Source organism: Dendropsophus ebraccatus, chromosome 1 (assembly GCF_027789765.1).
Source record: "Dendropsophus ebraccatus isolate aDenEbr1 chromosome 1, aDenEbr1.pat, whole genome shotgun sequence".
Lineage (NCBI taxonomy): Eukaryota > Metazoa > Chordata > Amphibia > Anura > Hylidae > Dendropsophus > Dendropsophus ebraccatus.
The window spans coordinates 196,902,747-196,928,602 of NC_091454.1; the positions used below are offsets into that span (position 1 = coordinate 196,902,747).

At 42.3% G+C, this 25,856-nt stretch overlaps 1 protein-coding gene across 5 annotated transcripts in view; it reads left to right on the forward strand.

The window, feature by feature from the left end:
- The window catches only part of PAX8 (paired box 8), a 29,296-nt gene extending 10,122 nt beyond the window's left edge, over positions 1–19,174 (forward strand). The window contains exons 2-12 of one of the 5 annotated variants that reach the window (XM_069943823.1): positions 2,328–2,378; positions 3,858–4,023; positions 5,690–5,890; positions 6,900–6,982; positions 7,547–7,672; positions 8,472–8,647; positions 9,016–9,136; positions 10,216–10,413; positions 13,536–13,634; positions 16,409–16,498; positions 17,743–19,174. In XM_069943823.1, the coding sequence (XP_069799924.1) occupies positions 2,328–2,378; positions 3,858–4,023; positions 5,690–5,890; positions 6,900–6,982; positions 7,547–7,672; positions 8,472–8,647; positions 9,016–9,136; positions 10,216–10,413; positions 13,536–13,634; positions 16,409–16,498; positions 17,743–17,819 (1,388 nt within the window). In that variant the 3' untranslated portion in view covers positions 17,820–19,174. Of the gene's footprint in view, positions 1–2,327; positions 2,379–2,511; positions 2,568–3,857; positions 4,024–5,689; positions 5,891–6,899; positions 6,983–7,546; positions 7,673–8,471; positions 8,648–9,015; positions 9,137–10,215; positions 10,414–13,535; positions 13,635–16,408; positions 16,499–17,742 lie in introns of those variants that run through there. The other 4 variants (XM_069943843.1, XM_069943833.1, XM_069943852.1 and 1 more) reach the window with 4 other exon arrangements.
- The last annotated feature ends 6,682 nt before the right edge of the window (positions 19,175–25,856 follow it).

Consider the following 25,856-nt stretch of genomic DNA (forward strand, 5'->3'; position numbering starts at 1 on the left):
TAAGTAATCCAGATCTGCAGCATTCCCACACAAAATCTAATAACCAGATGCTGAATCTTGACGCCGTCTGGTGTCATTCACATAACCATCACATGAGAGCGACATCTGGAGGAATCCTATCCGCACAATCTTTATTCACTTTGGCGCAGCAATCTATGTAAATGTTGATAAAAAACAGATTGTATGTCTTCTACTAAGGTCCCATGCACACTTGCATTTTGCTTATATTCTTGTGGAAGTGATGTGGATTTATTGGTGCGGCCCTTTGCTGCCATGACTCCTCAGCAGCACGTCCCCTATTACACGGTGAGACGTGTGGTCGATGGCCGACGGTTTTCTTATTGTGTCAAAACAACTCGATCGGCAGACAAATGAGCGCTTGCTTGTTCATCGGCTGAACGCTGACTCTATTACACAGTGTTGTCGGCCTGTTCGGCTGATAGTCACTCCGTGTAATAGGACCCTTACTATGGAATCACCACCAATTTGTTATACTGGTATAGAGAACACTGTGTAGTGGAGTCACTATATGGGGTGGATTAGAGTTCCAATATTACAAATAACCTTTGAACATGTGTTTCTGGAAAAAGAAGCCATGTTTTTTTTTTTTTTTAATCTTAAACAACCCCTATAAATTAACATCTATATACTGTGTTTCTCTGAAAATAAGACAGTTTTTTTATAATATTTTTTTCCCTGAAAAAAGGTCTAAAGCTTGTTCTTAGGGTAGGTCTTTTTTTCCATGAACAACAACCCTTTTCCTGTACTTCACAGAGTATCTTTTTCTTTTTGAACTCTGGGGGTGTGGGGGTAACTATACAGTGTAGCAGTCAGAGATCCATTTGTAGATTCGGCTAGAATCTGTGGACTCTGGAGCGGGACACAGAGGCGAGTGAGTGGATTTTGCTCTGCGGTGACAAGAGGTAGCAGGACACTTGTCCAGGACAGGGGGGGGGGGCTATTCACCGTCTCTGTGATGTCTGTAACTAGGACTTATTTTTGGAGTAGGGTTTATATTTCAAGCCTACTCGAAAAAACCTAGCAAAATCAGGCTAGGGAATATTTTTGAGGTAGGGCTTATTTTTGGAGAAACAGGGTATGCATACTGAAAGTTATAGTTCCTCAACACTTGGAGCCAACTGTTTCATAGTATTTAGTTAACACTTCATGAATATCCATATTATTAGTTATTGAATGGACTATATGATTCGGTGTGTCGCCTTTATTTCTATTTTATCACATATGTGTTCATTTTGTACCAAAAGATTCTGTTATTAAGAAGAGTGTAGCCCAGAGCTGCCTTCACAATTCTGCTATTAGAAATAGTCAGCAGACTTATTGACAGTGGCTTAGCGGAACTTTTATAACTTGGTTGGGGTTGGTTACTCAAATCTGACATTTCCATGCAGTTTTTGAAGCCTAAACTGTGGTGTGGTTGCCAAAAAAGTACATTTTTTTTAGATATACTGTTTTTACAATCCACTACAGACAAGGGCTTCAAAAACGAGATCAAAACAGCACATGTAAAAGAAACAGATTTCAGCTGTGAAGCAAAGAGAATTGTGAATGCAGCTCTGGGCTCAAATCCAGATTTTAGTAAGACAATGTATTTACAAAGTTACTCAGCTTTTTATATACATCATAGATTCTATCTAAATAATTTAAGGTGATATATAAAGGTGAATATATCATTTAAAGGGGTTATCCAGGTTTAGAAAAAAATAAATATTTTTATTTTTGCAAAAACAGCACCACCAGATAATCTCAGGTTGTGTGTGGTATTACAATTTAGCTCCATTGACTTCAGTGGAACTGCAGAAACACACCCAAACTGAGGACAAGAGCTGTGCTATTTCTAGGAGAAGCTAGCCTGGACAACCCCTTTAAGTAAAATAAAAAAGTGTTAGTTTTAAAGGGGTTATCCCTCATCCACAGAAACTGAGATAACCAGCTGATTGGTGGGGGTCTGACTACTGGTAACTCCGACAGTCTTGTGAACAGAGGACATCTATAGTGATGATTATGCTTTATAGCTATGTAATAATGCCTAGAGATGACCACAACTTGAGTCCGATCTTTCGGTATTTGATTACAAATGGCTGGAGAAGCTGGATGCAGCCCTAGGGAGTCCTGGAAAATATGGATACAGCCATAGGCCATAGGTGAGATCCATGTTTTCCTGGACTCCCTAGGGCTGCAACCAACTTCTTCAGCCATGCTCAAGTTGCGCTCATCTGTAATACGTATGTGAGGGTCTCTTGTCATCCATTTGTCTTGATATCATTGAACTCAGTTTTGTTGTCTCTAAACAATGCGTTTGTCCACAGAGCTCATCACAGAGAGAGGCTGCACAGGACCCGCCAGCTCACTGCATATAGGTCAGCGGTTCATTCTATTCATGCCACGTATGCCATGGTCTATGCCCCACCCCGAGACGTTAGGCTGGATCTATTACTATTACTGATCAAGATAATGTAAAGATGGCCGCAGTTGTCCATAGCAACCAAACAGCGGAGTATAGAAAGAGAAGGAAGTGACGGTTGCTATGGGCAGCTCCTTATTGCCAGGTTCTATGTTCTAAACCACCAGCAAACTCAGGCCCTCCAGCTGTTGCAAAACTACAATTCCCATCAAGCTAAAGCTCTGGCTGTCCAGGCATGATGGAAATTGTAGTTTTGCAACAGCTGGAAGGCCACGGGTTGACACCCCTGTACAGTGAAATGGTTGATAGTTATCTACATATATACACATAATCCATGGTACATGTCAGTGGTAGACTGGAGAAGGAGAAGAGGCTATCATGGCAGATGACATAAATGTCAACCAAACTACGGTTTCTCCCCCAAAAAACATGTCTATTCAAGTCGGCCAAACAATGTGTTATATCTATTGTAGAACAGGGGTAAGCGTCTATCAGACACTGCTTATCTCAAGCAAGTTAAACCCATTACTCTTAAAAATTCCTGTCACCATAATCTTAATATTGTTGGCTGGTATTTACACATGCAAACTGCTGCGAATGTTGATCACATAGATCGGTGCTCATTTACGGAATCTATTACATGGCGCCACTATCGTGCAGGCAGGATCACAGGGATCAATCACTAGATCATTCGTGCAGCCCTTTGCTCTCTTCATTTGTTGGCTACACGTCTTCTGTTACACGGGGAGATGTACAGCCAACGAATGAGGATTTTTTTAACCTGCCATAAATATCCCTGACAATCACCCCAACTCCATAGATTTGTTTCCGGCCCTGTCTTTTGAAGTAATATGGACTTTTCCGAAGGAAGATGTGCAGGAAAGGAGGAAAGGGGGGATTAGGGTTGGCCAGTGTAAGGCTAGTGTCATAATGCAGATTAAAGCTACCATTTACATGGAGACGAACAGTTGTTTCCATAACAGTGATCATGGTCATACAGGAAGGGCAATGACCAGTATTGGACTGGGGAACCTAGGGCCCACCAGTAAAACTGACAATGGAGGCCTTCCCTAATTTTACAAAAACCAGCACCATAGCATTGAAATCCAGTCCTTTTTTTACCCATGAAGCAATTAAAGCATCATATGCATGGAGCAGACAAGGGAAAATAGGAAGTCGTCCATGTTACCATGAATAAGAGCCATGTCCGAAACATGTTGGTTTGCCTCCTATGTGTGAACTGCCTCCAATTTTCACTTGTCCACTCCATGCATAGGATATTTTATTTGATTTATAATAAAGGACTGAATTTTACTTCTATGGTGCTGGCTCCTGCTTTTCAATTTATTGCTCTTATCTTAAAAGTCTGGTAAAGCAGATATATGGCCTGGGTCCAATACAACCTTTAGACTAACACATTTGTTTTTTTTTTCAGGTCATGGCGGACTTAATCAACTAGGTGGGGCTTTTGTGAATGGGCGCCCCCTTCCAGAGGTGGTGAGGCAGCGCATTGTAGATCTAGCGCACCAAGGTGTGCGTCCATGTGACATCTCGCGGCAGCTGAGGGTCAGTCACGGGTGTGTGAGCAAGATCCTGGGCAGGTAAGGAGACAGAAGATCAGTCTATAGTAATATACATAGCTCTCTTTACTTGAAAATGTTTCCCTATTATAATACACGCTCTAGATTTACGTCCCTAAGGAGATAATAAATCACCTGGTTAAAGAGGTTGTACTCGATGGTTCTTTTTTTCCTTTTTTCTAGAAACAGTGCTTCCCTTGTCTATGGGCTGCGTCTGGTATTACAGCTCATTGCCATTGCTAATCTACAAAACTGGATATAGATCATGGCCATTGTTTCTAGGGGGATAAAAAGACACAAGGGCAGTACTTGGCTATCACACTCATAGGGTTGAATATGGCGGCAGACTGCATGTCTGACCGCTGCGTACTGGTCATTTGTGTATGGGGGACTCACAATTCTCCCCCAACAGATAATGTTCAGGAGAGAAGGATTGGCACATTCAATTTGAAGTGCTGAACACATGACTGCTCAGCTGAGACGAGTGTTCATGTGTATGGGGTGAATTGGAGCATTAGCCGTCAGCCAAACATTGAATATGTCTAGCATCTTCGGTTGAGACTCTCTTCTACCGAGTAGTAAATGTCCTTCAGATTAGCCCCTAGTGAATGGAAATGATACAGATCTTAGCTGTCACTAATGTGTTCTGAGAACAGGTAAATTTCTAGGGTCAGAGGTCGGTGAATGGCTGCCCCCACTAATGGCTCCATCACTGCTATATGACATATGGGCTGCTTTAGTTTGTATAATACACAATGACGCCAATGAATATGCTATCTGTCAATATGACTTTCTTAGATGGAGTTAGGGGTCTTTACCCCTGGTTCATGCCCACCCTGTTGATTCGGTAAAACCTGCCCCTGTTTCATTGAATGTGACGGATGCAGTAAATGGTTATTGATATGGCGGCTCTTTATAGAGCTTTAATTGGGTCATAAATAGACATAATTGCATTTGTAGTCACAGACATTTAGTGTGTAGTCACAGAGTGGTGGGAGGACTCCGATGCTTCTTACAATAGGCCAGACACTCGCCCTGTAAACAACTTTATCTTATGTCTTTGTGATCATCAACTTACATAGAGACTCCCACATATATACATCCCACCCTGTTGTTTGCGCCTCTTGTCACTGGATGCTGGCCATTTGTAAGGCAATGAGCTAGAACAGCCTTACAGAATAAATATATATATAGTACTTATCAGCTGCTCTATGTCCTGCAGGAAGTGCTGTATTCTTTCTAGTCTGACACTGTTCTCTGCTGCCACCTCTGTCCATGTCAGGAACTGTCCAGAGCAGAAGAGTTTTTCTATGATGATTTTTACTGCTTTGGACAGTTCCTGACATGGACAGAGGTGGCAGCAGAGAGCACTGTGTCAGACTAGAAAGAATACAGCACTTCCTGAAGGACATACAGTAGCTGATAAGCACTGGAAGAATTAGTTTTTTAAGAATTTACAAATCTGTAAAAAATGGGTTAGATCAGTAAACCAGTGTCTAATTTTGATCTTTTAATTATTCTATATGTCTAACAATATGTCTACATCAGGCAAACCTTTGCAAAATAATTAATGTTGCTCATCTTCTTCTATGGTGCCTATTCTAGGCCTCGGTTGCCAATGGATAGACCATGGTGAGAAGATGAATGCTTTTGGTTTTGGGTAATTATATCTTATTTTGTATTGGAGTAGGTACTATGAAACAGGCAGTATCAGACCAGGAGTCATCGGTGGTTCCAAGCCTAAAGTTGCCACTCCCAAAGTAGTAGAGAAGATTGGAGATTACAAGAGACAAAATCCCACCATGTTTGCCTGGGAGATCAGGGATCGGCTGTTGGCAGAAGGCGTGTGCGACAACGACACCGTGCCCAGTGTCAGCTCCATCAACAGGTAACAGCAGAGAATGGCAAATACTAGTCTATGCTGACTGACAATACAGTACAATTCCTACATGGCAACCATGAGCATACGGGGAGATACATGAGGGGTATCATCAGGGTGCCAACAAACCATAGTGCCTATATCAGCGGTGCCAACAAACCAATGTCCCTCTATCAGGGGTGCCAACAAACCATAGTGCCTCTAGCAGGGGTGCCAACAAACCATAGTGCCTCTATCAGTGTGCCAACAAACCATTGTGCCTCTATCAGGGGTGCTAACACACTATAGTGCCTCTATCAGGGGTGCCAACAAACCATTTTCCCTCTATCAAGGGTGCCAACAAACCATTGTGTTGCTATCAGGGGTGCCAGCAAATCATTGTGCCACTATCATGGGTGCCAACAAACTATAGTGCCTCTATCAGGGGTGCCAACACACCATTGTGCAACTATCAGAGGTGCCAACAACCCATGGTGCCTCTATCAGGGGTGCCAACACACCATTGTGCCTCTATAATGGGTGCCAACAAACCATGGTGCCTCTATCAGAGGTGCCAACAAACCATTGTGCCTCTATCAGAGGTGCCAACAAACTATAGTGCCTCTATCAGGGGTGCCAACAACCCATGGTGCCTCTATCAGGGGTGCCAACACACCATTGTGCCTCTATCAGGGGTGCCAACACACCATTGTGCCTCTATCAGAGGTGCCAACAAACTATAGTGCCTCTATCAGGGGTGCCAACAACCCATGGTGCCTCTATCAGGGGTGCCAACAACCCATGGTGCCTCTATCAGGGGTGCCAACCCACCATTGTGCCTCTATCAGGCACAGCTAAGGAGGCTGGCAGATCATACACCCCAGAGTAGAATGCCAAGGTAGAAGGGGCACCAACAACCTACTCTGCTTTGACCAGGGCATCTACCCAAAGTGAAGGAAAGCTTTATTAAGCCCCTGCCCATTACGGTTGACGGTTTCACTCTACGTTTCTCCATCTTTTTCTCTTTTACTCTTTATAGAATAATCCGTACAAAGGTCCAGCAGTTGTTTAATCTGCCCATGGAGAGCTGTGTAAAGTCTCTAAGCCCCGGACATTCTCTAAGTAAGTGCTAACTACATAGCTTATAACTCATAAATTACCAACCTATCTTACCTATTCCTGGCATCAGCCATTTAAAGGAAATCTGTTACCTCTATATCATGCTCGGAAATGCAGAGGTGATGGGGAGAACATTGATACCTCTCTCTTAGCTGATGGCCGTTTGCAAAGTAATAAAACCATGTTTTTAAAGAGTCATGGAGACCGGGCTGAGCTACAACATGCAACCTCCTCCCTCCCCCACCCCTTCTTGCCATGTTCAGAGCTTGAAGCCAAACCTAAGACATCAATCCTGAGCGGGAGTGGAGGAAACTGAATGTTGTAGCTCAGCCCGGCCTCTATAGCTCTTAAAGGAGTATTCTCATCTCAACTAATATAGTTATACTTGTAGGACTCGTCAAGTTATATATTTTTGCAAATACAGTCATTTAGCAAACTATTATTATATATAAGGAAACATTCCAAGTCATTAATGCTGGTGGTTGTTAGTGTACTGTATATATTGGCTAATACATATACATAAGAGGAAACCTTACCTTTTGGCTATATTGTATTTTTTCATCCTAGTTCCAAGCTCGGCCGTGACACCTCCTGAGTCTCCGCACTCAGACTCCCTGGGATCCACTTACTCTATCAGTGGTCTGTTAGGGATCTCTCAGCCAACAACAGAGGGTAAACGAAAGCTGGATGACAGTGAGTATAATTCCTTGCCATATATATAACTCTATGTTCCATAAACTTGTATAGACTTTTCTAGGAGCTAATGGGAGAAATATATATATGCATGTAATGATAATACACAGATTTAACCTGATATAAAGAAGTTTAAGAGGGTAGCCAAAGACCTTCAGCGATTGTGTGAGGCCCAACAATTCATTGTACTCACCTAGGAAAAACTATACCAAAGACAAAACTGTGATTAATTACCTTATATAATATACATAGACAGCAGATAAAGGTATAGTCAATCACATATTCTGGCTAGAAGACAAAAAAATTATAAATAACAAAGATAGTCCCAATTTGGTTCTTGACCCATCTTGCCCAAAAGACCCTGCTGTATTGGAATTATGGTCCTGATAAGGATGACCCCAAACTGAAGGCTGTCCTTCTCCTGACAATCCCAAGGGAATCCCTACATAGAGTTCCTCAGCTGATCACTGTCTTTATTACACAGGACGAGATCTATCCGGTTCTGCCTGATTGGGCAAATTGTCGCCCCATGTAATAGGGCCCTAATATCATAAGGGCAGAATCACAGACATCAGACAGGGACACTTGTCCCTGTCTAAGGGCTCACAGCTAAACAATCCATTTAATAGCAGCGTGTAGATAATTTAAAAAAAAATTCGTTTTCCAACGTGTTTTATCCATCTGGTAATAATAGTTTCATCAGGGAACATATAGAAAAGGGATTACTAATTAGTAAAGTACAAGTACAGCACATGGGTTACAGAGGTAACTACATTGAAGTTTCTTTTGGTGTTCCCAGGTGATCAGGACAGCTGCAGACTCAGCATAGACTCTCAGGGCAGTGGGGGTCTCAGCCGGAAACAGATGCGGACAGAAGCTTATATTCAGCACCCTATGGACGGCCTGGAGTGCCCATTTCAGAGACAACACTTTCCTGAATCGTATCCCTCCGCCAGTCACAGCAAAGCTGAACAAGTGAGTGATACAGACATTATATATATATATATATATATATATATATATATATATATATATATTACAACTTCACCTTAAACCCCACAAGTATAGCATGCTTTTACTTAGCTCACTATCCTGATACTACTACTATCTCTATTTAATGGAGTGTATACCATCATTAATCTGAATGTATACAGGTTGCATTCTATTTTTTTCGATGTTATGGTTCATGTTTCGCACTGACATTATTATCACTGTCTTGTACCTCATTCTCCTGAGCTGCAGGCAATGCTGGAGCAGTATAACCGGCTAACACTAGATATACACATATATTATCCCATTACGTAACTCAGGTCAGTAACCACTATCTGTGACTTCGGTTTCAGGCTCTGTATCCGCTACCGCTGCTAAACAGCACGATGGATGATGGAAAATCTGCTCTAACGTCTTCCAGTGCTGCTCTGGGTAGAAATCTCTCCGCACACCAGGGCTACTCCGCTCTGACAGGTAGGTGGACTGGTCAACCAGGCATAGAACAGGGTTCTGACATTTACAACTCTGTAAAATCAATACTTAAAGGGGTTATCCAGCACTACAAAAACATGGCCACTTTCTTCCAGACACTCTTGTCTCCAGTTTGGGTGCAGGTTTTGCTGCTCAGTTCCATTGAAGTAAATGGAGCTTAATTGCAAACCGCACCTGATCTGGAGACAAGAGTCATGTTGTCTCTGAAAGAAAGTGGCCATGTTTTTGTAGCACTGGATAACCCCTTTAAAGGGGCTGTCCATAGAGAAAATACAGGTTCAAAGGTTGTTTTTTTTAATATTCTACAGTATCCAGCATATCCCTGTATTACATGTACGGCCTATTACATTCTTTGGACGGTGTAATGCTTTATTTCACCTGTGGTGGCGCTGCAGACCAATTGAGCCCTGACTTCCTGTCCAGATTCCAGCTGATCGCTGTGATGGGCAGGGAAATTTGTAACAAAAAGGGACTGTCCAAAGTAGAGGAAACCTTTAAATCGGGCACATACCTGGTTGGCGGATACAGTTGTATTCTTTATCCTTTGGTGGCTGCAAAAAAAGACACCTGCAACGCCCATCAATGATATCTGCGCCTAACGTGGAGGTGTCCTAAACAGGGATTGTATGGGAATTTCTGTGTGAAACTTCCATTAGTAGCCTGAGTATTTATACAGAAAACATTACTTCACTAAAAGAGTAGTAGATGCTTGGAACAAAGTAGTAGGTAAATCTACAGTAAGTGAATGTAAGAAAGGAAATACTAAACGGGCAGACTAGATGGACAGATTGTTTGTGAACAGTCTTCTATGTTTCTATGTTAGATATACGCTATTCACGGGCATGAAATTGGAATACGCCATAGATGAAATAACATGGGTCCGCCACCACCATGTTGTATATATAAAACTATTGCATGTACCATGGCAGAACCATATCAGTCTCATGTATCTGATCTTAAAAATCCCTTGCATTCATTTTTTTCCATCGCTTATTGCATTTCAAGTTTTCCGTTCTTCTTCATTTTAACCCTTCCATCTCCATTTCATTCCTCCATCGCAGAACTGTCATCATTCGCCATTAAGCAAGAGATATCAGATAGCTCCAGCATTAGCTCCACCCCACCATCGCTTTGTAGTCCCACTTTCCTGGATCTGCAGCCGATCGGATCGGCGGCAGCAGTGGGGGCTGCTCCGGCATTCAGTGCGTTTTCCCATGCAGCCTCCGTGTACGGGCAGTTCACCAGTCACACAGTTACAGGTATGATCATAGGTGCCATAGTCATAAGAATAATGCTTTTCAGTTTTACCTACAAAATGATTTTATAAATATAATTTTCTTTTAAATTTACTGTTTGTTTTTATTATGTGTTTGGGTTTTTTGAGGGTCTGCAATAAAAAAAGGAATCCCATCATTGTTCTTAGTCCCACCCCACATTACATGCAGTAAAAATATCAATTTAAGTTTACTCTATGAGTCAGTATAAAGGCAGTGATACCAGATTGTTTGAGTTTTTACTTATTAGTATTTCACAATAATTGTCTTTATTAGCCCCTTTATGGCCAGGACTGAAAATACCTTAAAGGGGGTACTGCAGCAAAAAAAGTTCTTTAAAATCAACTGGTATCAGCTGCTGTATGTTCTGCAGGAAGTGGTGTATTCTTTCCAGTCTGACACAGTGCTCTCTGCTGTCACCTCTGTCCATGTCAGGAACTGTCCAGAGCAGGAGAGGTTGTCTATGTAGATTTGCTTCTGCTTTGGACAGTTCTTGACATGGACAGAGGTGGCAGCAGAGAGCACAGCGTGAGACAGGAAAGAACATACCACTTAATGCAGGACATACAGCAGCTGATAAGTACTGGAAGACTTGACATTATTAAATAGAAGTAATTTACATTATTGTATAACTTTCTGACACCAGTAAATTTGAAATATTTTTAGCTGGAGTTCCCCTTTAATGGGCATTTTTTTTTCTTCAATTTTTGCCTCCCCATGTTTGAGCAGACAAAATTGTAATTACTTGCTGGTTTATAAATCACTATGTAAACTTTTCGTTTATGACATGAATATAAAGAAGTGGTTTAATGTAATGTGTGCCGTATAAAATGTTCTTTATACACTAAATCACTTTTTAAAATAAATTTTCCATAATTTTTTTTTTTACTTTATTAGTTTGTTACATTTCTTTCTTTACACATTTATTTCATAGTTATAATGTATTATCTATTCCTGTTTATTCCTGCTAGGGTTACCCTTATGGTGCCTCTGCAGCAGACTCATCAGACAGCCCGTCCTGGGGTCCTTTCCAGGTCCCCAGGGATGACTGTGGAGCGATTCTCAGATGTCTGATCGGGTCGTTGGAAAACTTGGTGACCCAATCAGAGCGGGCAATCCTCGTTTTATCACGCTGCAGTCATGGACTGCATCGACAAAAGGGTTAAATGTGAAGAATCAAAGGTTCCTTCAATCCAGCCCATACCACACCACGTGCCGTCAAGAGATAGTCGGCAGTCATCAAGGGTTAATAATAATTTTTTGGGTTGGGAGGGATGGGTTGTAGTGTTTATTGGTCCCATTTTGGAATATATATGATTTATTGGTCAATCTTTTTTTGGTGGGGGTTGGGAAAAACACAGCTAAGGCTGGGTTCACACTACGTTTTTGCAATCCGTTTTTTTTCATCCGTTTTTGGAAAAGAAAAAAAAAACGGAAGGAAAAACATGCAATTGTGTGCATCCGTTTTGAGACGTTTTTTCCATTGACTTTCATATTAAAAAGAGACGGATCAAAATGCATGTTTTTTTTTAAACATACACAAAAATAAGATCAGCTTCCTTTTTATTTATAATGGAAGTCAATGGAAAAACGGATCAAAACTAATGCACACAATTGCTACGGCTTTTCCATCCTTTTTTTTGTAAAAACGGATGAAAAAACATTGCAAGAAAAATAGTGTGAACTCAGCCTAATGTGTAATTTATTTTCAGGCAACAGTAGTGCAGTATAAGGAATACTTTATTCGCAGAAGTACCAAATATGCATATTATTTATGTCAAACTATTGTAAATAAATTGTTTCGCTTTTGATTACTGATGGCTAAAGAAGTTAGATGCAGCCCCAAGGAGTCCAGAAATCATGGATACAGCCTTTAATCGCTGTAGAATTTTGTAGGACTTGGGTGCACAACCTGCGTCCCTCCAGCCATAGGCTGTATTCATGTTTCCAGGCAGGCCTGGGGGTTGCATCCATCTTCTCCAGACTGAAGAAATCAAATACCGATATTACTGTAAAGTTTGCTCATCTCTAATAAAAAGGCTTAAATGCCACTGTATTGCAACCCATATCTTTAATTTTCGTTCTGGTTCGTAGAAAATACCAAAGAAAAAGCTATGCCAAATTTATATACCATAGCACACCAAAGAGTATGATAAATAAAAGTACTTTATTATGACAGGTACAATGTTAGAAGTCAATAATCCCACAAACTTAAAAACAATTAAAAATATAACACACACATGGGGGTACCCGGTATGGTACCACCCACAATGACACCCCAGTCTGGGTATATCACACACCCTGTACAAATAAAGTGCACGTGCAATGTATAAATAACCAATTATAAGTCCTAGTTTACACAAACAATCCACAATACTAACGAAATAAGCACTGTAAACAATAGATGAGGAAAGGGTTGTTTAGAAGGAATGAAGTGAAAACCAGACCAAGTAATAAGATGTCACCATGAGTATACAAGCAACAGGGTGGTGATGCACGTGCACTTTATTTGTACAGGGTGTGCGATATACCCAGACTGGGGTGTCATTGTGGTTGGTACCATACTGGGTACCCCCATGTGTGTTATATGTTTTTAATTGTTTTTAAGTTTGTGGGATCATTGACTTTTAACATTATACCTGTCATAATAAAGTACTTTTATTTATCATACTCTTTGGTGTGCTATGGTATATAAATTTGGCATAGCTTTTTCTTTGGTATAGGTATATTGGTTTATATACTTACCATTTAGCACCCATCATTGATATTGAGCTGTGCATGTCCAACATCTTTGTCTGGCTCATAGATGCCCATATACTCAAATAGGGAATCCGGGCCTAGGTTGTGGTCACCAGACAAGCCCGTCAGTATATGTGTTTTATATATATATATATATATATATATATTATATATATATATATATATATTATATATATATGTCAGAGCTTTGTTTTCTGAGACAGAGCTCCACATCCTTACATATGTCCTTATAACCCATAGTTACAAATCAACTATTATTTATGAAGATTGTTTTATACCTGAGGCCAAAAACTCTACACATTGTATAAGGATATCGGGCATAACAATAATTGCCAATTCTTTTCCAGGGCGTGATGTTGTAGGATCCACACTACCAGGGTACCCACCACACATACCCAGCGGGCAAGGAAACTATGCCTCATCCGCCATTGCTGGAATGGTTGCCGGTATGTAATCAATGTCTTTTTATACAGTATGGCTAGTTGTCCTTTGACACAGGATTTGGTCTAGGGGTAACATGGCACTGGGGTTCCACAGTGCCCCCATAACAATGCCAATCACAGTGTATGTATGTGTGTGTGTGTGTGTGTGTGTGTGTGTGTGTATATATATATATATATATATATATATATATATATATATGAAATCTCATAGTATTAATATATATGTCCATAAAAAAAATCAGCTCCCAAACATCATGTATTTCTCCTTCCCATTAAAGCCAATGGAGGGAAAGGACAGATCGGTTACGCATCTACAGTACAGTCACCGGTAATGGTTACTTTTTGTGCATCACTTGTCCCAATCCGTCATCCGATGACTTTAATGTTAGAAGAGGGATTTATTGCGGATCCAAACGCTCGGTTCATTTCGGATCTTGTTCATTTGGAATTCCTTTAATGTATCAGTCCCCGACGCAGTTAATGCCTTTCCCAGGAGGACACGGGGATAAAACATATGTGTAAACCAGGCCGAGTCACCACAGTTTATAAATTAGGATATGTTTTTGGAGGGGTTGACCCCGGGTGACCTTTGCAGGTACATTTAAATGAAAAAAAGAAATGCAGAACCCCGGGTCCCCCACCCACTCGGCTCACAGCTCCGTAACCTGCTGAGCCAGCGTGTTACTGTGTTACCACGGAGACGCGCTTAATGCAGCGTTAAAAATATAAAGTACTTCTACCCCCCCTCCCCGGCTCCCCACACCCGCGTGCACACCCTCCTTCCTCTCCTGGAGCGTGAAATGAGATTGGTCAAGATAAATAAAAAAGAGCAGTTATATTTTAACTGTGTGTGCGAGAGACGGATTTGTTCCCAACAGCCTGTAATCTACATGCCCATACATGCACAAAGAGGACAAATTATCTAGTACCGCCAGTATAAAAGGTCCCCCCTGAAATGCCAGGATGATAATGGCCGACCCGTGACTCATTGCAGCCATCCCGCACACAATGATGCGCGGCCTTTGTGGTGCGTTCACATTTAAGCTCCATTTAAGACACCTTGTGGCTTATGGTCTGATACCGTCCGACAATATAGATGGCCCTATAGGGATTAGATCCTTCTAGATTTTTTTTTCATTAGAGACGGGAAGGAGTGGGTCATTGTGAGAGGAAAAGATGTTGGATAGCGGAGTTGCCGAAGTGTTTGGGTTCGGCGACGTTCTGCAAATCTGACGCTGGCGGCTGGAGAAGCTCGATGCTACCCTAGTGCTGCCAGAAAAAACATAGGCTAGGTGCACGCTATATAAAAACAACGGCCGTATTTCATAACACCAGCCGTGGTTTGAGAAATAACAGCAGTTTTTTTGCACAATGGCCGTTATGAAATATGGCCGTTGTTTTTACATAATGTGAATCTAGCCTATGGCTGTATCCATATTTTCCAGGACTCCCTTGGGCTGCATCCAAATTCTCCAGAAGCCGGGAGTCAAATGCAGAGTATTTGGGTTCGGAGAACGCTGCTGAACCTGCTTCACACTAATGTTGGGCCATCATATTTTTATGATTATCGCCATAGCAGGTGGAATTCTCGGCCCCATCATCCCAGTTGGTCAAAAAATGTGATTTATAACACGTTGCATTCAAATTCTACCCACTACTGTATATGGCTTAGCCCTATAGGAAGCAACCCAAATGTCTGGCTGTGAGAGAGAAGCTCCATTCTAGTCTATGGAGCGGAGAGACAGAGATCACAGCAGATGGAAGAGAGAATCGCACAGCTACGTGCTTTTCCCGCCTATCTTAAAGGGGTTGTTATCCAGCAAAAACATGGTCACTTTTTTCCAGAGACAGCACCCCTCTTGTCTCCAGCTTGGGTGGGGTTTTGCTCCTCAGTTCCATTGAAGTGAATGGAGCTAAATTGCAAAGGGTACCTGAACTGGAGACAAGAGTCGTGCGGTCTCTGAAAGAAAGTGGCCATATTTTTGTAGCACTGGATAACCCCTTTAAGAATATGGGGGTCTGAACACTCAAACCTTGACTGATCAAATTTTGACATCACCTTCTCCCTCCGCCATCAGTCTTGAATAATAGATCTCTTCCTGTTTGGGTATAGGCAGACACCTATAAAGCCAGGCCGGTAGAGTGTGGGGAATCATCCTGGGACCACTCTAAAGACTTGTCATTCGGGCAGCATGTGAGGACAGGTGGTCTTTAAAGGAGTTGTCCAGGATTAGAAAAACATGGCTGCAAAACAGTGCCACAGGCTGTGCGACAGTGCCATACTGGAGCTCAGCTGCAATACCAGACACAACCTGTGGTCAGGTGTGGTGCTGTTTTTAGAAGAAAACGGCTATGTCTTTACAGCCCCTTTAACATATACATCTTCCGAAAATCCTGTCCGTGTTGTCTACCAGATGGCGCCATAAATTTGTGTGCGGCACTAGCAGGGTCTTGGTTAATGCAGTCATTTAGTAAGATGGTGATGGTTGTATGGCACGTTACAAGGTGGATATGCTATAAATCTGATTTAGTTACTATCCTAGCTCTAACCTGTGTGTAAATGAACTGGATGGTAGGGGAGAAGGTGCTCTGTCTTTGTAGATGTATGATCACATTTTATTCTGTATGGGATAATAATTTGCAGTGGCAGCGGAGGTCTGTCCTAGCGTGGCTATGTGTGTGCGGGAGGGGGCTACGAGGACGGTGTTAGCTGCCATGCTCTGGGTGAGATGTTACTACTTTTGTTCCATCTGACCTGACAGTTCTTGTTTTCTCAGCAGGAAGCGATTACTCTGGTAATACTTATAGCCATGGGGCCTATGCAGCATATGGAGACAGTTGGCGCTTCCCCGGCTCCAGCCTTCTAAGTGAGTACATTAAATATAATAGGATTTTCTCTGCACTCATTCACAAAAGAGACATCGTATTAAGCCACGTACAATCATTCCCAACATGTTCACCTCTTGCCACTTACAGCAGTGGACTGCAGGAGGCTGAGGATCTGCTAGCCCCCCTAACCAGAAGGCTCCCCCTTCACCTAAAGCTAGGAGGACCCCTAGACTACAGGGGGTGACAATCAGAGAGAGGGTGCTACATGCTATATTATATACTTTCCTCTTTCTCTGGGGATTAAACTTTTTTTTTTCTTCTAGAAACAGCGCCACCGTAGACTGTGTTTGGTGTTACAGCTAAACCACATTCAAATGAATTGTTAAGATACAATACCACACACAGGTCAAGTGCTGATTCTGGAAGAAAAGAAGTCCATTTTTATCTGCAAAAACCCCCTTTATAGGACTTATCCCAACATATAGTCACAGGATAGATGATATGTATCTGATCTGCAGGGGTTCAACCACGCAGACTCAACTATATCCAACATAAATGGAAACTTAAAGGGGTACTCCAGTGAAAATCTTTTTTCTTTCAAATCCACTGGTTTCAGAAAGTTATATAGATTTGTAATTTACTTCTATTTAAAAATTCCAAGTCTTCCAGTACTTATCAGCTGCTATATGCCTTGCAGGAAATGGTGTGTTTTTTTTCCAGTCTTGACACAGTGCTGACATCTCTGTCCATGTCAGGAACTGTCCAGAGCAGTAGCAAATCCCCATAGAAAACCTCTCCTGCTCTGGACAGTTCCTAACATTGACAGAGGTGGCAGCAGAGAGCACTGTGTCAGGCTGAAAAGAAAACACCACTTCCTGTAGGGCATACGACAGCTGATAAGTATGGAAATACTTGAGATTTTTAAATAAAAGTAAATTACAAATGTATATAAAACTTTCTGAAACAAGTTGATTCGAAAGAAAGATTTTCACTGGAGTACCCCATTTACAGACTTGGTAAAAAATGGACTTAAAGGGGTATTCTCATTTCAACAAGTTATTTCTTATAATCGGGTTAGGGGATAACTTGCAGATCGGTGGGGATCTGACCACTGGATTGTTCACCAAGACTGCAGTAAATTTGTAACCCCTTATGAACAAAGCTGGGTGCACATGGGCAGCCATTATTCTACCCATTCTGTGGATGTTACCAAGCATTGTTATGACAGTGATGCTTTATTATACATGCTACCCTGTTGACAAATATCCATTTTGCCTCCTAGGTTCTCCCTACTACTACAGCTCTACTGCGAGGACTGCACCACCTCCAACCACTGCTGGGGCATATGACCTTCTGTAGTCTCCATAGAAGCCACTCTTCTAGCACCTTCAGCACAGCCGGGCGTCAGGAGAGCATCCCGGTGGTGATCTATTACAGTGTTACCAACACAACCAGCAACAATGCATTACAAGCAAAGTCTACAGTGTGGACTACATATTCAACTACTACTCTGGAGCAATGCAGGGAAGACATATTAAATGGCCTACACTGAGCATGCCCAGCGGCCGTGCCTGCACCATCTTAATAAGGCAACTCTATGTACACTAATACCAATGAAATGATCCAAATATACAGGAAGTCTGCATCCACTACATCAGTCTGTATTCCATAAAGGGGTGCTTTAGCGACACAGCATTGCAGCCTATGCTCACCATTGAACATCATTTTACAGTTTATATATCTAGGTATCTTCTTCAGTGCTGAACACAAATTATATCTATATTATAGCCCAGAGCTGTATTCATAATTCTGCTGGTTGCTACTGGAATCTATACATTAGATCACTAGCAAGCACGCAATGTGGATATGGGCCCGGAGACCTATAAAGCCATGAATCCAGTTCTGGACTATAGAAGATGTGACGTGATTCTGGACCTCAGAACTTTTTGAGTTGCTTTTATCTGTATATACACTGAAAAATGAGTTCACTAGAAATAATGTGACGTACTATATATAGGCACATAGGGGGAGATTTATCACACATGCTGTAAAGTGCTGTAAAGTGAAACTGGCTCAGTTGCCCCTAGCAACCAATCAGATTCCACTTTTCATTCCATACAGACTCTTTGGAAAATTAAATCTGATTGGTTGCTGGGGGAAACTGAGCCAGTTTCACTTTATACCATGTTTGATAAATCTCCCCCATACAGTATATATGGATCCTATGTGACTGGCACCACTGATAACTTCTTGCACAAACGCTTGACTATTTCTTATAATACAGGCTTCAGATTTCGGTGAAGTGGTGACAATAAAAATCAGCCATTGTCTATGAGGTTTTATATATCCCATATAGAACCGGTTCACAAGAAGCAATGAGACGTTTCAAGAATGCAAAGTAAACCCAAATTATTATTTTTTTTTATTATTCCTAATGTGTAAAAAAAGCAAAAGTAATATAAAACAGGGATGTTTTTTTTTTTTATACCCGTATACATGTTTACCTCAAGCCTGGGGTTGGGCAAAATCTGTGTAATCCTTTGCTCTGTAATAAAATGGAGACGGATCAGCCCAGAGGACCGCAGGGACATAGACAGGGCGGTGCTCCTCCGCAAGCACTACAGGACTTTCTCCACCGGAACGGCTCGTGTAAATAAGTGAGCGATAAACACAATGTATATAAAATATTTGTAAGATAAAATATTTTAAATAAATAAGCATGATGAAATATGGCTCCTGGTCTTCATGGGTAACGGACATGGGTATAGCAGAGCTTCTCCAACCTCCGGGAGTCTAAGAGTGTTCAGGTTCAGAGAACGTTGCTAAACCCAAACAGTTGGGCAAGACGGCTCAACGCTAGTAGTGACATTTCAAGTCTTTTTTATGGATCATATTTCCAGGACAGTTGTTACCACTAGGTGGCACTAGAGCAGGATGAGGAAACTTCGGCCCTTCAGCTGTTTTAAAACTTCAATTCCCATTTGGTTGGGCTGCCCAGGCATGATGCTGAAACATCACTACTGAGCGGCCTAGGGCTGCAAGGAAAACATGGGCTGTACCTCCCTATACCTGCACTAGAGGGATAGTTTATTTCCGTTTGTAGGAGAGGTTATTTGTATCGACTATACAAACACGTTAACACGTTTTACACAGGACTCCAATAAATATCACAAACCAAAACACTCTATGTAATGGGTTTAAAGGGAAACTAACAGCAGGTTAGAAGAGTCTAACCTGCTGTTATGTTCTCATAGGGCAGGAGACACGGAGGAAGAAGATAGTTTCCTTACCTTCATCCTCAGGTTAATGAGGTGGTTTGGGGCACTGGAGGCGGGGCTACAGCCCTTGCTGCACTCACTTACCTGTACCTATTCATAAATATAGAGTAAGCGCTCTGCAGTATGAATATTCCAGTACACCTCCAGTGTACCCAACTACCTAATTAGCATAACAATAATTCAAAACATTGCAGGAAACGGGTGTGAAGATGAAGGTAAGAAAACCACCTTCTTCCTCAGCTTCTCCTGCCCTATGGAAACATAACAGCAGATTGTTGAATTCTTGAACTCTGCTGTTCATTTTAAAGAGTACCTGAAAGTTTTAATTGATGGAGATTTCTCTGCCGAGACCCCCTCGATCAGGAAAACGAGAGGGGAACAGCAGACAGAAGCAGGGTGCTGCACCTTCCCGGCATCAGTCATGTCTGTCCAGGTGGCTCCATAGACTTACAATAAAGCTGCCTAGACGGAGATCGCTGCACTTTTCTCCCGACTCATTCTCCTGAGCTGAGACCCCTACTGATCAAAAACTTTGACACATCCCAGTGACTTTTTTTTTGACAGGCACTCTAATATTTTACTCAGAATTTTTTGGAAAGTAGGCCTCATGATGCAACTAATGTTAAAGCAACATACCCTCACCCCCCCAACTGGACAACTATAACATTTTATGTCAAATACTACAGCTAAAGATGCTAAAGGTGTTCTCATATCATCCTCACTCTCCAGCCTCTTCACTGGCTGCTGCTAACTTGGATAGCTCTATTTAAGATTGGTGATAAGCAGTAGGTAAATAAAAAGCGGCACTCACCATGGTACACAAGGCCAGAAGAAGCGCAGTAGTATGAAACGGCCGTCAACTTTTGTGAAACGCACCCACTATCTGTAGATCCCTCGCATGTCACGGCAAGGCAAAATAAAGAAATAATAAATTGAACTGATCACACGGTGAGTGCCGCTTTTCATTCACCTATTCCATCAGCATGCTACTGACTTTGGCAGAGCACCACGTCGATAACTCAGACAGACAGTATTAGGGGTACATATCCTGCCAGCTGCATCTGGCAGGGGTATAGTTTGGCCTAGGCTCTTTTATACCCCGGGGTATACTCTGGCCTAGGCTATTTTATACCCTGGTCTAGGCCAAACTATACCCAGGTATAATTTGGGTGGGGTACTCTAGCAGCAGGTCCTTGGCATACACTGATGCCTTGTGATATCTGGCACCAAGAGGTCAGCAGCAGATCCTTTATAGCATACATCTACTTGCAATAAAAGTAGCCCCTGAGGGAGGGTCCCCTCCATTGTGCACAACTATTTCTCCATCTCTACATTTCAGGAGGCAGGACCAGAGTTGAGCTGCTTTCCAGTAGTACATATAAATGGACTTTCTCCCTCTTACATCTCTGGTCGATCACAGAATAGCACTTACCTATAAGTCCCCTCCTCTCTGCTATGCCAATGACATACTTACCTGGGCTGAACAGGTTGGCATTGGGGGCTGGTTTACAGGATGTAACCCATGGTGGGAGAGGTGGGTGTTTCTGATGCCCTTTGTGATCTGACATGTATGCTACAGGGGTTCTTATTTGGGATTGGACCAGAAAGGATAGCTTCCCCTCCCACATGCGCCAGTGAAACATAACAGTCACCTTTTCACTGGTTGTCCCTCCTTGTACTGCTTTTGATAGGTACCAGCCACTGTACAGCAGGAACACCGCACAAGTTGTATGAAATGAGTAGACACTGTGTATATACCTATATTACTGTTCAAATGCACTGCCTGCTGTATATACAGTTGTGTTGTATGTATATAATGAATCACCAGCCGCTGTATATACAGTTCTGTGTATATAGTGATACATCGGCTGCTGTATATACAGTTGTGTGTATATAATGATGCACCGGCTGCTGTATATACAGTTGTGCGTATATAGTGATGCATCGGCTGCTGTATATACAGTTGTGTGGTATGTATATAATGATGCACCGGCTGCTGTATATACAGTTGTGTGTATATAGTGATGCATCGGCTGCTGTATATACAGTTGCGTTGTATGTATATAATGATGCACCGACCGCTGTATATAGTTGTGTGAATATAGTGATACATCGGCTGCTGTATATACAGTTGTGTTGTGTGTATAATGATGCACCGGCCGCTGTATATACAGTTGTGTGTATATAGTGATGCATTGGCTGCTGTATATACAGTTGTGTTGTATGTATATAATGATGCACCGACCGCTGTATATAGTTGTGTGAATATAGTGATACATCGGCTGCTGTATATCCAGTTGTGTTGTGTGTATAATGATGCACCGGGCGCTGTATATACAGTTGTGTGTATATAGTGATACATCGGCTGCTGTATATACAGTTGTGTGGTATGTATATAATGATGCACCGGCTGCTGTATATACAGTTGTGTGTATATAGTGATGCATCGGCTGCTGTATATACAGTTGCGTTGTATGTATATAATGATGCACCGACCGCTGTATATAGTTGTGTGAATATAGTGATACATCGGCTGCTGTATATACAGTTGTGTTGTGTGTATAATGATGCACCGGCCGCTGTATATACAGTTGTGTGTATATAGTGATGCATTGGCTGCTGTATATACAGTTGTGTTGTATGTATATAATGATGCACCGACCGCTGTATATAGTTGTGTGAATATAGTGATACATCGGCTGCTGTATATCCAGTTGTGTTGTGTGTATAATGATGCACCGGCCGCTGTATATAGTTGTGTGTATATAGTGATGCATTGGCTGCTGTATATACAGTTGTGTTGTATGTATATAATGATGCACCGGCCGCTGTATATACAGTTGTGTGTATATAGTGATACATCGGCTGCTGTATATCCAGTTGTGTTGTGTGTACAGTGATGCAGCAGCTGCTGTATATACAGGTATGTGTATATAGTAATGCTCTGGCCCCTGTATATACAGTTGTGTGTATATAGTGATGCTTTGGCCACTGTATAAGCACAGTTTTGTTGTGTATATAGTGATGATGTATATACAGTTGTGTTGTGTATATAGTAATGCAGCAGCCGCTGTTTATACAGTTGTGTGTATATAGTGATGCTCTAGCCGCTGTATATGCACAGTTGTGTTGTGTATATAGCGATGCAGCCGCTGCATATACATTTGTGTTGTGTGTATAGTGATGCTCTGGCCCCTGTATATAGTGATGCTGTGGCCCCTGTATATGCACAGTTGTGCTGTGTACTGTATATAGTGATGCTGTATATACAGTTGTGTGGTGTATATAGTGATGCAGAGGCCGCTGTATATGCGCAGTTGTGTCGTGTATATAGTGATGCTGTATATACAGTTATGTGTATATAGTGATGCAGCGGCCACTGTATATGCACAGTTGAGTTGTGTATATAGTGATGCTGTATATACAGTTGTGTGTATATAGTGATGCTGCGGCCGCTGTATATGCACAGTTGTGCTGTGTATATAGTGATGCTGTATATACAGTTGTGTGTATACAGTGATGCTGCAGCCGATGTATATGCACAGTTGAGTTGTGTATATAGTGATGCTGTATATACAGTTGTGTGGTGTATACAGTGGTGTTTCGGAGTTGTGTATGTGTCTGTGCTGTGCAGCTGGAGCTCGATCCATCCTGCCAGCTTCGGGGAGGTGTCTGGCAGCCCCAGGATGCGGCATTATGGGGCAGGCTCCTCGGAGAGCTGTGATCATTCATGTGCTGAGAACTCATTAGGGATAAATCAAACCAGTAACAGCAGGAAGCAGAAACATTACACCCACCATTCAGCCCCGGCCCCCCTCCCTTACCCCTGACCCCCCCACTCCTTATAAGATGCTGAATATTCTACCTCCTCCCAGATGATGAGGAGAAGGATGGATTCACAAGGCACTGCTGCTGCTCACTGCCCCTCATCTATTTAGGAAAAGTACCTTCATTTTAACCCTCTCCCTCCCGGCCTTCCTGCAGCACAATGCTGCTGATTTTCTCCAATAAGGAATTAGCTGCAGCCCTTCATTTTACCAAACCCCAAATTACAGATTATCCCGGAGGAAGTGGACAATCCGTCACAGAAAAGGGGTCCCGGGGGGGGAAGATAAGGAGGTTAAGATGGGGGGTGGGTGCGGAGGGTTAGGATTTGCAAATAAAAGTTCACGAAGCAGAAAATAAAAAAGCAAATCATACAGATGTGCCAATTTTCAGGATCATTGCTCCGTCCGCCCTCTCTCTGTGGTAAAGGGTGGGCCCTTGGGGACCCTTCATACTAGAAGAGGGAATATCCCGCCCTACTTGTGAATGACAGACCTCCACAATGCTGCCACTTTAACAATCAGGACATGTTTTATACCGCACTAAGAGGAACGCTCCTAAATTAAGGTTCTGCCACATAGGGCGACAATCGTACGCATATTACCACCGCCATTCGTCTACTTTATATAGAAATACCCAAACTGGCACTGAAAATGCCCACGACCCTGAACTCCTTTACATGGAAAGATCTCTCAGCATCTTATTACAGATGCCGTCACCTCCTGAAGCTTTGTAACCCGCTTCACTGCTCAAAAACAAAGACGTCTTCTGTCTGCCTTCAATATTTTCCCTTATAGTCCCTCAGTACAGACCTGGGGAGGATGTCTTTCATGTGGGAAGCAATAAAGGTCATGAAACGTTCCTCCAGTAAGGTGAGCTGTAATACCAGACACAGCCCGTAGGCAAGAGTGGTGCTGTTTTTGGCAGAAAACAGCCATTATCCTGGCAATAGAAAAAAAAAAGGTTCTAATGTAGGCAGCAGCATAAAATTAAGTGCACACGTCTCATTTCAGTATTAGTACTAGTAGTATTACCAGTGTAATGAACATATGAAGAAGGATATAAGGCAGAAACAATATACAATATACATGACCTTGCCTGTGAGTTGCAGCATATAGAGGTGAGGGGAGAAGCTGTGCATGTGGCTGCAGGGTTACTGTAGGTCAAGGATAGGGAACCTTAGCTGTCCAGCTGTTGCAAAACTACAACTCCCATCATGCCTGGACAGCCAAAGCTAAAGCTTTGGCTGTCCAGGCATGATGGGAGTTGTAGTTTTGCAACAGCTGGAGAGCCAAGGTTCCCTACCCCTGCTGTAGGTTGTACGGGAGTTACACAGGCACACTACTATACAGATGGCATGTGGGGAGAAGGGGTTATTGATGCACTGGGTCTTCTCTCTCTCCCCTTCTTGCACATTGCTCTTGCTAATGGTGCGTTTACACAGAGAGATTTATCTGACAGATTTTGGAAGCCAAAACCAGGAATGGATTTGAAAAGAGGAGAAATCTCAGTTTTTCCTTTATGACCTGTTCCTTATTTATAGTCTGTCCCTGGCTTCAAAAAATATGTCAGATAAATCTGTCCGTATAAGGGTCCATGTAGTCCCCAATTGTGTATAGATGGTTGACCCTATATGCCAGGGGTAGGGAACCTTGGCTCTCCAGCTGTTGCAAAACTACAATTCCCATCATGCCTGGAGAGCCAAATCTTTTGCGATGGCTGCCCAGGCATGATGGGAGTTGTAGTTTTGCAACAGCTGGAGAGCCAAGGTTCCCCACCCTGCTATATACAGATAAACCTTTATTCCTAAGGTACTTGCCTGACCTGGACCGTAACATACTCCCAACGTGTTTCATCCTGCTCCCTGGAATCCTCAGGGGAGTTAATGCTTATAATATGCTTATAAAATATGCAGCATTAATGGAGTATTGGACATTGAACTTAGTTTTAAATGGCATGGAGGTACCCCTCAACAATTTAGTGTACAGCTATTCTTTTAAGATATTTATTAAAGAAAGGTTAAAGGGGTTGACCATGCTCCTCCCTCAGTCTCCTCCTTAGATATGTACAAGCACAGTGGAAGACACCAAGGGAGGAACAAGGTCACATGCTCCTCTATGCTCAGCCATATTATTAACGGGACTGCTGCATTAACGGCATAGCAGGATGGGGCAGCACGGAGGTGGGGCTTCTCCTAAAGCACAGGAGGAGGATGTGTATGTAAGCTAATAGCACACCATTACAGATACAGGACTATCATAAAAGCAGTGATCAAGTAAATGGGGGGGGGGGG